The sequence below is a fragment of the Notothenia coriiceps genome, unplaced genomic scaffold (genome assembly GCF_000735185.1).
Source record: "Notothenia coriiceps isolate Sejong01 unplaced genomic scaffold, NC01 NC01_scaffold00005951, whole genome shotgun sequence".
Taxonomy (NCBI): Eukaryota; Metazoa; Chordata; class Actinopteri; order Perciformes; family Nototheniidae; genus Notothenia; species Notothenia coriiceps.
This window is the reverse complement of record NW_011338652.1, coordinates 28,913-44,692: the sequence shown is the minus strand read 5'-3', so window position 1 is coordinate 44,692 and position 15,780 is coordinate 28,913. Positions and strand designations below refer to the sequence as shown.

At 38.1% G+C, this 15,780-nt stretch overlaps 1 protein-coding gene and 1 non-coding gene across 2 annotated transcripts; one reads left to right on the top strand and one right to left on the bottom strand.

Moving 5' to 3' along the window:
* The first annotated feature begins 1,164 nt into the window (after positions 1–1,164).
* Positions 1,165–10,277, top strand: LOC104943354 (UPF0687 protein C20orf27 homolog). Its single transcript, XM_010768721.1, has 4 exons — positions 1,165–1,219; positions 1,554–1,784; positions 3,809–3,934; positions 9,320–10,277. The coding sequence occupies exons 1-4, from the start codon at positions 1,165–1,167 to the stop codon at positions 9,418–9,420; spliced, it is 513 nt and encodes a 170-aa protein (XP_010767023.1). The 3' UTR covers positions 9,421–10,277.
* Positions 5,930–6,000, bottom strand: trnag-gcc (transfer RNA glycine (anticodon GCC)). Its single transcript has one exon. It is a non-coding gene; the product is annotated as a tRNA-Gly (tRNA).
* Positions 10,278–15,780: the final 5,503 nt, after the last annotated feature.

The following is a 15,780-nucleotide window of genomic DNA, read 5'->3' as shown; positions in this document are numbered from 1 at the left end:
AATGCCTCAATGAGCTCAATGTGGGCGGGAGCTCAACGTGGGCGGAGCTTCACATATGACGCGTTGCATCCTGTTTCCCGGGTAGCAGTTCTCTTCCCTCCCTTCAATCTAACCCTTCCCTTCCCCCCATCCTAACCCTAACCACTCCCTACCTTTTTACCTAATCCTAATCTTCCTTCCTCCCTCCCAAACATAAACCCCAAAACCTCTCCTACTGTAAGAAATTAATATCAATGTTGATATGACGTAATTTAAATTAAATACAGGGTTTTAATTTAAAGCAGTTTTATTCTGAAAAAAACGGAAGTTCCCACTAACTATTAATTTAACACTTTTATTCTGAAAATTCTTCATTTCCGGTTAGCATTAGCATGTGGCTAACGTTTTGAAAACAATTAAATGACATGTGATGTTGTACACACTGGGATTAAAACTCATTTATTGACGTTTATCAGGCAATGTTTAAATAACCACAGACATGATAATTATTGAGCTCATTGAGGCATTGCGCACTGCATTGAGGGGTACTACAAATCTGTGGCGGAAAATGTAAGGAGGTGCCTCTCATATGACTCACACCTGCACACTTGCTAGCCTGTTCCACTCTTCGTTTTCCGAATGCCAGGAAGTATTCTTGCCTCGCTTTTCTGAAGCCGGAAGACATGTGCTACCAAGCAAGCGTCCTCGAGATTGAGAAACATCCAGTGTTGTGTTTGGTTACGTCAGTTATTTCTTCTTTATTTATTGGGTTTCACTCGTACAACCTAATGGATAATCTTGTATAGGGCCAATATTGATTTATTGGTTGATGTTTTCTTCAATTAATCAGTTCCCAGATGCAATGGGGAATTATTTTTTTCCAACCAGTTGTCCCAATACCCAAGGATATTTAAAGGTCAGTAATAGAAATCAGAAAGAAGCAGAACATAATCACTTTCCTCAAGCTGTGACCGGATAAATAATTAATCAATCAAACGTTTTTCTTTGCATCAATTTATCAATTAAAATCTCTCCATTTTTGTGACCATAAATTCCTTTAAATTAAATATTTTTTGATTAAATCTGGATATAATGTTTAACGGTAAGTGCTTCTTCTGGAAAATATCTGGAAATATCTGAAAAAAAACTTACGGCCAACTTAGAATTTTGCCTTCCTTGGGGTCCATGTTTTGGGTTGTAGAGCTTTTTGAGCGCGTCATCCTCCAAACTGCTGTAGAAGGTATGACCATGAGTAAGATTAAGCTCTTGTATTACTTCCAAATCTACCCACACGAGATTAGTATTATTGGAAGATTTTGGACTTGATTGAAATCCTGGAGCTCGCGCTTGAATTGCCAATTTGGCAGAGGTGAGGGGGATTAAGATCGCCAGAGCAATAACAAATGATTTCAATTAGAGGACTCCCTCAAGGAAAACTCTGCCAGTGCTTATGAGAATTACTTCCATTTCCCTCATATAAAATAATCCTTTATTTATTGAGCCGTATTGGACTTACTTTATGCACTGTGAGGCCTGTTTCTCTCACTATAAATCCCTCTCTCCGTATGTCACAGGAGGATTAGCCCAAAGTTTGAGTGAGAGTGAAAGACGGCCATTGTTTTTCCTCTTAATCCCAACTCTTTCCCTTTTAACTCCCTCTCTGCAGGTCGGCTTCCTAAAGACGCAGCACCGGTATGAAATAGTGTTCACGTTGCCCGATGTCCCGGCTCTGGGGAAGGATGTGTGTCCAGCGCCAGTGCCCAGTCCTCACCTCCGGATCACTGATATCACACCGGCACCAGAGGGTAAGGCGGTTAGAGGACGATGAACAACTATAAAATAAACATGGCAGTGTCCGTATACATTTTAAAGAAAGCATTATGAACACAGAAGAAAACATGCTTAAGTTAATACCATAGCTAAATGTTTGATCACATATAGTAATCTAGTCAAATGACTCGCCTTGGATTCTATTCAAACTTAACAAACACTAAACTCTATATTGCCGTCTCATAAGCCGTACCTCAGCATCAGGACTAAAGTCTTATCCCACTAAGACTACTTAACGCCTGAGCTTGCACCATTTTTGTGTTGTTGTTGTTTTTTCAAATGTGTTTTATGTCTTGTAATTGCATTGTTGAGGAACCTGTGTTTTTACACCTTAGTTTTACGTTAGTAGTATAATGAGAACACATTAAACCTTTTGAATCTTCTGAAGAGAGGAAGCCTTGTCTGCTGGTCCAATCATGGTGTCTCCAACCCTTTTAACCTTTTGTATCTACATTATTAACTGCTAACGAAAGCAGGTATACTGTGCTCACAGTTGGGGTCAGAGGGAATTCAGCGATTTAAGACGGATACAAACGTTTTTTACCTGAAAATTGGGGGAACTTTTTTCAGCCCTTGGTTGTGTCTGCAGTCTTTCGCTCAGGCAGCACAGATACAACTTCCTAAATGCTAAATCCAGGGCAAACAACAGTCATAGCTTTTTCAATCAGAAAGGACAAGTGAAAGAAGCAAAGGCAGCAGAAATATCGTATCTTTGTATCTTATCATCCAACATTTTGTAAACATATATGGACTTGCATTTATGTAGCTTCTTCTAAGTCTTTCCACCACTTCAAGAGGACATATTATGCTAATTTTAAGGTTCATATTTATATATTGTGCCTCTCTCTACTGTGACATGTTTACAGACATGAGCAATTTGGGGATCAGTATCTTACAGAACTACTCTCGTACATGCGGAGTGCGGGAACCTGGGTTCGAAACCACCAATCTTACAATTAGTGGACAATTTGCTCAGCCTTCTGGCAAACATTATCTTATTATGTTGCATTTTGAGATGTGTTTGCTCCTTCTTGATGTTCATTCAAGCTGCAAACAATACTCTTTTGTTGAACCCTTTAAAAAGGTGTCTTAAAGTTAGGAGCTTTAACAAGGCAGGGTTTTTTTCCCTGAGTCGTATATACAAGACAACATTTATCCAGAGTTCCATAAGTTAAGTATGAGCCTGTCTTTGTTGCAGGAAGAGCTGATGTGAAGTAATTCTCTTTTGTTGCACCATTATAATGTTTAGCTGCGTGCAGGACCAGATGGCTGAGGATTACAGGAACAGACAGTGTTAGCTCAGCAATCCGTCTCTGAGGAATCACAGAAACTAAACTCCCTTTCAGACACTTTCCTGTTTGTGTTGTATCCCTGTTGTCGGAGGTGGTAAACCTTCTAAACATCTATTGTACGACTAACCTGAAAGGGTTCTTTCCCCCCGCGTCACTAAACCTGCAGATTTGTGCCAAAGGTGATCGTCTAATGTTACTTGGATTCGTTCCCCCTAAATGAAACTGAAGCAGTTTACTGACCTTTGCTTCTACTTTACCGTAACACCCTTTATACCAGTGGGGTTACATTTCTGTATACTGTATGATCACATGTCCCAAATAAAGCTGATTGATTGGTGGATTACACTCTCTCAGCTTACATTGTCCTTGTGTTTAATATATTCATACTTTTCTGTATTAATAATATAATACATTTATTTTGTAAGCGCTATAGTAAAAATCACTTTAAAATCAATCAATAAAACAACACGTTAAAAGCCAGTTTGAAGAGGTATTCATACACTTTTATTCGGTTCTCTTTACCGTTTTTATCGTGTGCTTTTTCAGTTTTTATATCGTTTTACTCTGCAGGCGTTTTATTGTTTTTATCATTTGTTTCTTGTACTTTTACTCGTGTTTTCACGAAAGCCCTTCGGTTGGCTTTGGGGTATGAAATGTGAGATATAAAAACAACCTCTCTTTGTATTTCTCTCTCTGTGTGTTCCCAGGAGGTCTGAAGGTGACGTGTGAGTACATGGCGCAGCAGGAGGGCGTTCTGTGTGAGGAGGTGCTGCTGCTGAGCGAGACCAACCAGGACGTCTGCATTAAGGTCAAAGTTCACGCCAGAGTCATGGGTGAGGCTGCTTTACTCATACAAGTTATTATCTTTGCAACACCCTGCAGCTTGTAGATTAGCTCTTGTTATCCTTTTGAGCGTTCGGGAAGTGAAAGTGTGTTCTCATTCACGTTTAAAGTTTAAGGTTCATTTATTTCTATGGGACAAATCAGACACAAAGGCAATTCAAATGCAATTACACATAACCGCTAAAAACGAAAAGAAAGGTCATAACGGAGATAGAAATGTGTTTAAAAAAGAAACAGACTTTGTCATTGCAGAAATAAGTAGCACAACTTTAAATTGGATATAAAAAGCTTGAGTGGAAACACCAGATACTACAATGTCAGTTTTTGAACTGCCCTTTCTATGTTTCACAGTAAACTAGCCACAATTATTATCTAAAATTATCTTTCCACCGCTTGTTTCGTCCAACCAATAATCCAAAACCCCAAAGATACAAACAAAAAGTAAGTTCAATTTATGGACTTATTGTTACGCACAGCTTCATAGTAATAATAATAACTTTCACAAGTATGGGCTTCGAAATGTGCTTAAGTAAAAGGTACCCAAAAGAGTACCTGACCTCCCTTTATATTAATAGAACTATAATGTCATTGTTAGCTAATGAATGTTTCCATGCTGAACAACGGCAACATGACAACGTTTTCATTGGTCCCTCTTCTTCAGAGAAGACCAGGAAATGATGGATACGCGGATCGTGTTCAAATCAATAGGCACGCAATGGCTCTAAATAATAATGATCACGCCACCAAACACACATTCAAACTAAAGGAACCAGCCTGTTTGGAAAATGTAAGAAGTAGAAAGTAGAGGTATTCGTGTTCAAAATGTAAGAAGTAAAAGTACTCCACTACTTCCCACCTCTGCCTGACACTAACATGTTAATCCCTGACCCAATCTTTCAATTTTCTTTGACAATAATTGGATCATGTTTTAAAAACGTACTTACTTACAGACTTACTTTGGCATCTGGTAGTTTCTTATTTCAATTTTGAAGTGAGAACTTTGAAACAGAGCTCACACTATTTTAATTTGTGTGCTACTGCCTCCTGCTGGTGACTCCGAGTCAAAACCACTTCAACAGCACTTGTCAATAAATCAAGTTAATCTCCAGCACCCCTTTTTCAAATAGATATATGAAATGTTACTATTTAGATTAAAATGACATTCTTGTTTATGTGTTTGTCAACGAAGAAGCTCTCTGAGGCAATAAGCTCCTGCAATGAATGTGCATTTATTCCACTGAGACTGAATCAGACGATGTGTGTCAGCAGATGGAGAATTAGGAAAATAGGTCGTTTGTGTGTCACCATTAATTCTGGTGTGCATTTAGTACAGCTATTGTGTGTTCCTATACGCATACATACGTGTTCTTGAGGCTTTGGTGTTTATTTGTACTCACAAACCGTGGCCTGAACATCCGTCCAGATGTGTGTAATTGAGGTCTGGATGGCGACCAAATCAAAGGATTAAGCTCTGCCCCTGCTTTTACTCTTAGCTGCTAACCTGCATTTAGATCAGTGACTGGATGAGGATGATATAACAGTGTAATGACATTGGGGGGGGGGTGGTTACGTTCAGTGTTGTTGAAATACACCAATACTGTATTGGTGCTAACTTTGGTGGGATACAAGAAGCGGTTAAGAAATCAATCTTTTTTATTATCGTTTATTACTTAATAAATCATTTTTGGGCAAAAACTATGTCCTCAAATTGAAGGTTTGGATTTTTTTAAATTATTTAATCAGTGGTAGATTCAATAAACGCACTTTAAAGGTGCCTCTTTGGGCTCATGAACATTTTAAAGGGGCACATTCTTTTTTTTTTTTACAATACATTTAGCGAAAATAATGAGTTCATGGTGAAATGAGCTGTATGTTGCAGCTCTAATATTTAAAAAGTCTTTTTTTCACATTAACTATGCCATGTGTGTCGGCTGCTATTGCTCCCGGTCGGGACCGTGGTCATAATAACGGGGAAAAAAGGATGTTGCATTGGCCGGGAATCGAACCCGGGCCTCCCGCGTGGCAGGCGAGAATTCTACCACTGAACCACCAATGCTTACATGCTACAGTAAGTACAGTAAACATATTTATAAGCGAGCACGACCAATCACAGAGAGAGACCTTATTTTTATTTTTTTCATTTTATTTGTGGTTTTAAAACATCCCACTGTGAAACCTGCGACCCGAGTGGTTAAAAATAGCTTCAGTGGACGTGTTAAATGTACCATACATTTCTTATTTTAACGCAGACATGCCCATAACCACCATGACTTAGAGCTGAAGCAGTAAATCGGTGTGTCGCAGTAAAGAGGGAGCTGTTTTATCTCCCGTTCTGATTTCTGTGATTGTCTATTGTGTTGTGCTCTGCAGCAGACGTGAGGGTAACGTGCTCCACTGGGGGAGGGTCTTATCCATGTAATCGGATACTTCAGAGTTGAGGGGGAAGGGTTGCCCTAAAGCGAGCGTCTCAGTCAGTTCCTTCTCCACTTCTCGGTGTGCACACTACATGGATTATCTTCCTGCAAAGTGGGACTGATCCTTATTACTACTATCTGCTGTCAGAATCACATGTTTTAAGCCTCACACTCCTTGAGAAACAGGCTCTTAAATTGCATCTCAGCCAAGAGTCAGTGGCTCTACTCCAGAGTTTTTTGTATGCCTACATAAAACTTTCACAAGGAAAAAAAGGACACATCATTCCCATTCTTGCGTCCCTTCAATGGCGTCCTGTGAGCGTTCCTTCTGATGAGTTTTAAGGCAAAACAGGCTAGATGTGAGACTACCAGCGTACATCAACAGATGGACGTCAGAAACCTATTCCTCTCACTCCTTTTACAAAATCAGATGAGTCTAGGCTCCGCCTGTGATTTTCAGTTACTTTCCAAAGTTAACAATGACACATTTACACACAATTCATATTGTGTATTGGTATTGTATTGGTGTTTACATCTGTGCAGAGTTGAGAAAGTAGCAAGGATTTGACCTTCTTTCTACCTTCCTAAGTAAGACAGGGTTCGTACGGGTGCTTGAAATCCTTGAAAATGCTTGAAATTTGACGTGGTGTTTTCAAGGTTGTGAAAGTGCTTGAATTTTGGGAATGGTGCTTGAAATTGAGAAAGTGCTTGAAAATGTAAATGCTTTACTTTTACAATAAATTTCTGTCTGACTGAATAGTTCGCTTTTTAGATAAAAAGAAAAAAATTGCTTCGCTTCTACATAAAACAGCTCCGCTACGGCCTTCCCGCGCTATGCGCGCGACCTGCAAGTGTTTGTGTTACGTGTGACCTGGGCATTCTGATGAGAGTGATAGATGACAGTGTGCCAGGAGGTTGCAGTTTCAACGAGCGTTGGCTAGCAGAATACAAATACAAGCCATGGCTAAGACGAGGGTCAAGCCCATGAGTAGCCTCCTGCAAAGTTTGCAAAAATAACGATGCGAGAGTCTGCGTTGACGAGCCACATGAAAGGTACGCCGTAGTAGAGCATTTTAGATTAATAGCGAACTCGATTGAGGGATAATAATAATTGCAGGGGACAATCATTTCAGAGGAGCGTACCTATGTTATGTGCGTTACAGTCGCCATCGTGTGGTGTTCAGAGGACGAAGCACTCACGGCATTTCGTGTTATAGTCACGAAATATAATCTATTGATTCGACACAGAGTGATTTTGAAAGCAATTTCTACTGGTAGTATGTTTCGTGCCTAAACCAAATGTGACTTGCTCTATCGAAATCAGTCACATTGACCCGAAGACACAATTTCGTTTGTATTGTCTGGGGGAAGCTCGCGAGTGTGTTTGTGTATTTTTGCGTTTGTGTACCGGGGAAACACTCACAAGAAACACCGGCTGTTGTTATGCTTGCTGTGACGTTAAATTACTCCGTTCTCTGCTTGTAATTATGCCGTTACAAGCTTCAAAGTTGTATTTATCATCTGAATTTGCTGAAACAAGTTTAATATTCTGAAAGCCAATACTTAGTTTATTTGAAAACAGATGAAAACAAACTGTCTTTTATATAAAATTGAAGTATTATACAAGTAAAACTACATTTTGCTTTAATCCCATGTAATGGTAGAATGAACACAGTCTTCCTTTGAATATGTATTTGTCAGGTGTCTTGAGTAGTCAAAATTACCTACAAATCATTGTCCACATTTGTAAATATTATTTTCCACTTGTTACCATTGTGAGTCTATTTTTATGCAGCTCTGCTTGATTTTGTGGCTACAATTCACTACCAGAGGTGGACTAAGTGCTCAGATATTGTACTTGAGTAAAAGTAGAAGTACTCAGATCTTGTACTTAGTAAAAGTAGAAGTACTCAGATCTTGTACTTAGTAAAATTAGAAGTACTCAGATCTTGTACCAGAGTACCAGAGTGTAGGAATACTCTGTTACAGTAAAAGTCCTGCATTCAAAATGTTACTCAAGTGAAAGTAGAAAAGTATTCTCATCAAAATATAGTTGAAGTAGCGACAGTAAAAGTAGTCATTGTGCAGATTGGTCCATTTCAGAATAATATATATGATATGTTTTATAATGATTGATCATGAAAGTGTTCTCAAAGCTGGTGAAGGTGCAGCTGGTTTGAATGACTTTGTATACTGCAGCTTAGCTTGTGGATTTACTCCAGGTGGAACTAAAGTCTGATTTAACACTTGATTATATTTCACATCATTCATCCACATCTGTAAAGTAACTAAAGGGATTAAATACTTGTAGTGGAGTAAAAGTACACCATTTACCTCTGACTTATGTTTACTGCCAACCTAAAAGTACCTCAAAAATAGTAATCAATAATGTATTGAAAGGTTATTTATTTGGCTGATTGTTTTACATTGGCTCAGCCAGGTTATATGGGATGCCCAGTCTACGTACAGATCACTAATTTTGAAATATTAAACTTAGTTTTCTTTTCTTTAATTTTTCATCCTCGTGTAGAAGGCTATCACGAAACAGACATTTGGTTGTTTATAGCATAAAGAACATCTGATTTAATGTGAGGTAGAGAAATAATCATTTGAGTATGTGTATATAAATATGTAATTTACAACAGCTGTAAGATGCTTGAAAAGCTGGAAAATGCACCTTGAAAATGCTTGAAAAGTGCTTGAATTTGACTTTGGAAAAGGTGTAAGAACCCTGGTAAGAGTAAATGTGCCTCATTTGCCTTCAAATGTGGTCAAGTAGAAACAGAAAATATACCACTATAGAAGTACCACAAATGTACTTAAATCACCTTTATTGGTCTTACCTTAGACGGCATAAACCTATTGATTGATTAAGTATTTCACCCATTGCTATTATGGTTTGAAAAGTGTTTAAAAAAACCTTTCTTAACGTGAATTTATGTCTCTGTGTCACTAATACAGATCGTCACCACGGTACGCCCATGCTGCTGGAGGGGGTGCGCTGCATCGGGGTGGAGTTGGAGTACGACTCTGAACAGAGCGACTGGCAAGGATTCGACTAAAGATCCGGCTCCACTTCCATCCAAAGTACACACACATATATACACACACACACACACACACACACACACACACACACACACACACACACACACACACACACACACACACACACACACACACACACATACCTGCCGTCAGAGAAGTGTACACAAATACAGCAAAAAGGAAAACGCACAAAGGATTTAGTGCCACGCAATGTCCAAACAGTACGTTAAGCAGCCCAGTGTTCAGTGTTGGATTCAGAGGAAACGTGCGTCCTTTACACACAAAAACATTCCTCAACTGCAACATCAACAACATCTGAACACAGTTTCCTCCCAATCCTCTTTTTGTCACCTTGATGTATTCAGTTGTACTTTCCTTACTGAGCCTCTAGAGGGCAGCCGCGCTCTTTGAATCCGATATCAGATCCCTTTTCACCTCTTCTCCTGACATATACACTGAATGTGTTCAAAGGTAAGGGAGTAAACAAGGGCTCTTTTATTCATAAAGTAGCTTCAAATTGACCTGTAGCAAAGGAATATACGTCAAGAGTTTGGTAGCTGAGTCTGTAATGTCTCTGTTTCACCACAAGGGGGCACTTCAGACCATCAAGTAAAGATCCTTCAATCTAAAGGCTTTTTTATTTATTGGACAAACTCCTTCAGTGTGGTCACATTTCTCAGTTTAAAGTTAAAATCCAACTACAGGGCTTTTACACTGCTCTATATCGTTACCCCGAGACAACTTAAGTTACTGATTTTCTTGCATATCCCAGGAAATCCCAAACAACATGTGTGAACATTAGCAAAAAAAAAAAAAAAGACATGTAATGTAATTAGCAAGAAAGAGAGGCTTTCCTCCAATAAAAACAGAACAGCATATCGCTTCAAAACGTGCGTTAGCTATATGGCATCTATTGAGCATGATTATGAAACATATACGTGACGTTTTTAATGAAGAAAGAAGTGTTTTGACTTTTTTTTGTTGAAATTTACACCAAAATCTGATGTTTAGTGTTTATGTTTAAGAACCCTGCTATCAAACTTCTTTAATGTTTAGCTAAAAAGGTGTTGTTTTCCCCCCCCACCTTCCCCACAATTAAAGACATGTTCAACCAAAGCAGCATTAACAGTTAATAGGTGTAAATCCAATGAGAAATCTATCCTTAGCCATTCAAAAAACCTTTTTAATTTTGATATCTCCGGGTTCTGGGGTGTTTAAAGACAGCAATTTGCTCGTTGGACAGGCCAAACTAATTGTCTACTAATTAAGAAAATAATAGTAAGATTAATCACCATTTTAAATAATCTTGCGTTTTAGGCTTGTGGGTGGATTTTTCCAGCAGTTTGTGAAGGATTTATTTTGTCTTTTGTTTGAATTCATCCACAAAGCCTTCAGAACACTCATGTCACTCAAAGTGCCTTTCATTGTACCGTCCTGTCATTTCCCTTAAAACCCAGATGTTGTTTTTACCATCACATCCTCTCACACGGGAAAAACACTCGCACCAGCTGCCTGTTTGTTGACGTTTCAGTGTTGAATCCATCTTCCAGCAGCTTTGCTCCAACAGGTGCTTCTGTCTGATCACAGTACGAACCACACAGAGCTGACAGCTATTGAAGATTCATTCAATTGCCTGTCAGCTCTGCCTAATTTACATTAGTGCCGTGATCTGGCTGCACCGCCGTCTCCAATTTCCTACAAAATCCTAACATTTCCTCTGTGAGAATCAACAGTTTTTGTTACACCATATTGAATACATCGGCCTTAAAGGAAATGTTTCTGTGTGTAACTTCTCTACATATTCGACCACAAGCTGTCGGTTTAGTTCAGATAAAATACATGTATTTGATGTTTGCTTGATAATGTTTGCTTTAATGTAAAACTGAAAATAGGTCACTGTTCCAAGAATGTAGCCGTTTGTCTTCTGTGGGTGTGATGTGTATTTTCTAATGTTGAAAATAAATAAAAAAGGTGTGTATGAGTTTGAGTTGTGTCACTTATTGCGGCTTGTGTCAGTTCATGGCAGGAACACTTGGTGGCAGTCTGCACCGCTTCACCTTCACACAATATACTCTCATGTGGCTCCAGAAGAGATTATAATAATATTAAAACACATTTCTGATTAATGTGAAGCTCTTTAATTTGGGTTTATTACAAGATGAACTGGTCTACATATTAAAACTATTTAAACGTGTTCTCATTTAAAATAAAAAAAGAAGTAATTCAAGAGCTTAAAAACTCTGCAAAACCTCATTGTCATTGACCTTCTGTTTGCTAAGTTCCTGTACTAGAGTGAGGTAAGAAATATGTAATTTACTTTTCTATTTTAGTATGTTTGAATCTGAATTGTTCACTTAAATATTAACTTAAAATAATATTTAAGATCACTCCAAATCCTTTTTTTTAGTTTTATTAAAAGTCTTATGTACTAAAATGTGTTTTCCTTGTATATGTTATCTTCCAATATCTTAAATGTGTAAATTCGTTTTGGACTTCTTTGTGGTTTTACACATTGCAAAACACATTTTGAGTGCAGAGCATTTGCTTTTAATATGCATGTATTGCACTTTTCATTTTGTATTGGTAAGGGCCGTTTGAAAACAAAGCAACATTTGATGTAACATTAGAATGTAGGTTTGCTTAGGAGCGTCCTGTTACAAAATACAATGAATTCAGAAGATGATAAAGAAACCAGAACAATCAGTAGACCTTATGGTTGGACTGGCAGGAACCATGGACTGCCTACAGACCAATAAATAACACAAAGCAACAACAAACGTTCACTAAAAAACATGTAACAGTTGAACAGGACACAGTTTAGTTGGAGCAGCTGCCTTTTAAGTCCACGTTACACAGTAGAAAAAAGCTTTGCAGTATCACTGAGTTTGTGTTCTTCCTCCAATCTACTTTTTTTTCAGATTGGCCCTTTTGACATTAGTGTATCCTACAAAAACAAGGTGAGGATTCTTCTCTGGCTCACTTCCAGTCGTCGTATAACACATTTACTTAAAAAACCATTGGTGTTATTTGGTTGCGGAAAAGTGCCTTCAGCCATTCACCAAGAGAGGGGGATATTATTCCAATTCAGATCAGACAACTAACATAGATCTTACAGTAACCAATTTAAACTTTCTTGCTGCTACTGCTTGACTTATTTGTGTTATTCTTTATGTCTAACACGTTTAAGCTCGGCTCTGATTTTGCTTTGATTTATTTTAGGAGGTCTCAGCCTGCAGGGACAGATCCTGGCTTTTTAACCATGTGTGTGCCCTGTCTCTTCCCTCGGATACACTTAACACAGCTACGCATCAGTAACACCAATCTTTTTTTATTTTTGAAAATGTGTAAGTACGCCTATAGAAAAACAACCTATGAATTATTTATGTGTTTGGGTTGAGAAAAGAGCAGAAATGTGCAGTAACTCTGCAGTTTGCACTGTCCATTCACTCAAATAAACTGAATGTATACATCATCAGTAACTCTAAAGGCCTTTTCTAATTATTGAGAACATTAAAGTCTATTTGACATTTAACTATTTTTGATTCAAGATTCAAAGGCTTTAATGTCATATGAACACTGAACAGTAGCTTCAGGGTAGAAATGGCAATGAAAAGCTTAAGTCCCAAGCTCTTATAGTTATAGGACATAAAACAAAATAAGAATAGTGCAAAAAGAAACAGAGTAGAATAGATTAACGACTATTTGCTGCCTGAATGATGCACGTGGTTGTGTTTAGAAACAAAGCAGGAGTTTGCAGACCCTGCGGAGGTCAGCTCGGATCCCGGCTCTCGGGTCGAGTCCGACTCCCGAGTCAAACCGGGGCTCGGCTGAAAGTCCGCCGAGACCGGCTCTATACACGAGGTACTGACGCACATCTGCGGAGGGATCCGTGTTGCAAGAGAAGAACAAGACATGCTTTTTACTTCGGCGTTTTAGGTTCTTTTTCCACCCTTTGCACAGCATGTCAAATCAATTTCACTTTGTGTGTGAGGTATTTTAAAATCGTATTTGTTGCATCGTTGCAGTCTTTTACTTTGGCTGCAAAACACTTGTTTAGTTATTGTTAATAGTCGTAGAATGGGGAATATACATCAAATATAAGCTTTTGAAGTCGATGTTTATAGGTAATAAATATTGGTCACCTATAGGCCAAACAGATAACCTTTAACACTTTGTTTACAATTATCAATCCTGAACCTTTATTTAAAAATAATCTATGGTTTGGTCCTTTAATGCAACACGTACACAAGTTAAGTATTGTGCATGGCATATATAATTTGTTAGTCCTTTTATTTTTCTTAGTTACTCTAGTATTTCCCGTTTTAAATGTATAAAATTAGATATCGGGTTTCTTGGTTATTTAACGAAAGTTGTCACCAACGTCCGTAAATATAACCGTAAATAGGTTTGTAATGATACTGGCATGTAGCTTGTACACTATAAAACATGCAGCTTTTTTAGTAGCACTTAGTTCATACAAAGCATTCATTTTCTATTCATGTATTTATTAAAACGGCCTACACTTCGTTAAAGATACTGCAGTTTGATGGTCTTTTTATTTTAGCCACTGGTTTAACGAAATCATATTCAACCGTTTTGAGTTTCCTTATATGTTATCTTATTGGTACTGTGTAATTTACTCCAGTAGATACGTTTAGAGGTGTAAGAAGTACTCAGATATCTCACTAAAGTCAAAGTAGAAATACTACAGTCAAGTCCTGCATAGAAAATCCTACTTTAGTAAAAGTACAAAAATAATAGCATCAAAAATATACAATAGGTGTACCAAAAGTACTTAGTTTGCGTATATGTTGTTTTATATTATAATCTGAACATGTGAAGTATTTTTGTTTAATAAATGTATTGAAAAGTATAGATATTAGCTGCCAAAATAGCGGAGTAGAATACAAAGTATAGCATTAAATGGAAATACTCCAGTAAAGTACAAGTAGGCCTACTTGAGTAAACATACTTTAATACATTCCATTATGTTGCCTGTAAAGAGCAACGTATACACTTTGAGTTCAACAGCTTGGAAACAAAAGTTGAATAAAGTTTTCAACCTCCTGAGAGTGAGATTAACAAACCAACACAGGAAGAAACAAGAAAAGAAAAAGGGAAATGTGTTTTAAATATTTAGAAAAGAGGCCAAACCTTAACTTGACTCCAAACAGATTTGATCCAGAAGTCGATGAGGAACTCCAGAAAGTGTTGCGTAAAACTCGTGCGTAATTTACATTAGACCTCCTCCTTCCGAGTCTTTTTATTAACGCACCTGAATCCCTTTTCTCTCCCTAGGATCCAAGAAATATCTGTCACAGCTTTCTGGATCAAACGCATATCCACGCATTTATTTTAACCAAAACATTTACGTTCGACAACTTTTTTTGGGATTTTACGGCTTGTTTTAAAGGCTTTTTAAATCATACATGCATTTAATTTGTGCGAAATCTAGAAAAGTGCACATCGCAGCAGGGTTGTATAAATCAGGTGAAATCTGTCTTTCAATAAAATTACACTTCCGTGGACTAGTACATGTTTTCCATTCCTTCACAGATTTGTCTGGAACTTGTGTGTGTGTGTGTGTGTGTGTGTGTGTGTGTGTGTGTGTGTGTGTGTGTCGCAGCAATCAGTCCCTCTTGTCTCGCTGCTGAGTGCTGCGTCTGATTGACAGTCTCTATTCATCCTGTGTGAGATTAGGCCAGCTGAAAGGAGTAACGACCCATGGCTGTATGCAGTAATTACGGCCGTGGATAAGAAAAATAAGAAAAAACACACACACGGCAAAACTATAATTATATAATCCCGCTCAAAATCCTTTTTTCTTCCTCCTCCTGTTCTCTCCTCTGCAGTGTTTTCAGAGACGCTTCACCTGTAAGGAGGAAACTCCACCCGGTGTTGTCAGTCACTCCTGCAGCTGACATGATTTCACAATCACAACAAACTGCAGGCTGCTCCATCAGCAGCAGGAAATAGCTGCTGTTAAGGAAGATGGCTGTGTGCCTATATATAGTGAAGGATCGTAAATGAGATGGAAAACCGATAGTAACCTCTCCTTAAATGCTCTTTTTGATCCAGGAGATTCTGCAGGGTGCCATCCACATTTCATATAACAAGACTTGAGGTGTTTGGAGAGGGGTTGGACAAAATAACAGAAACACCTGTTGACTCATCACGTTGTTCAACTCTCGTGTTCAGGATGTAATATCATTGTAATCCATCCCTAAATAATAACAGGTTGTGATAAATATGAGTCGAGAGGCCCGATATCTTTTTTAGATTACAGGTGATATTTCCTTATGATATTGAATATTTGGATATTTTCTGCTACAAATAACGGCAATTTTGAAAAACACTTATTTTTGTAATAATAC

Coding starts and splice junctions, on each gene's coding strand:
- LOC104943354 (XM_010768721.1), top strand. CDS start 1,165: ATGTTTTGGGTTGTAGAGCTTTTTGAGCGCGTCATCCTCCAAACTGCT. Junction 1,220..1,553: donor CCTCCAAACTGCTGTAGAAG/GTATGACCATGA, acceptor CGTATGTCACAG/GAGGATTAGCCCAAAGTTTG. Junction 1,785..3,808: donor TATCACACCGGCACCAGAGG/GTAAGGCGGTTA, acceptor GTGTGTTCCCAG/GAGGTCTGAAGGTGACGTGT.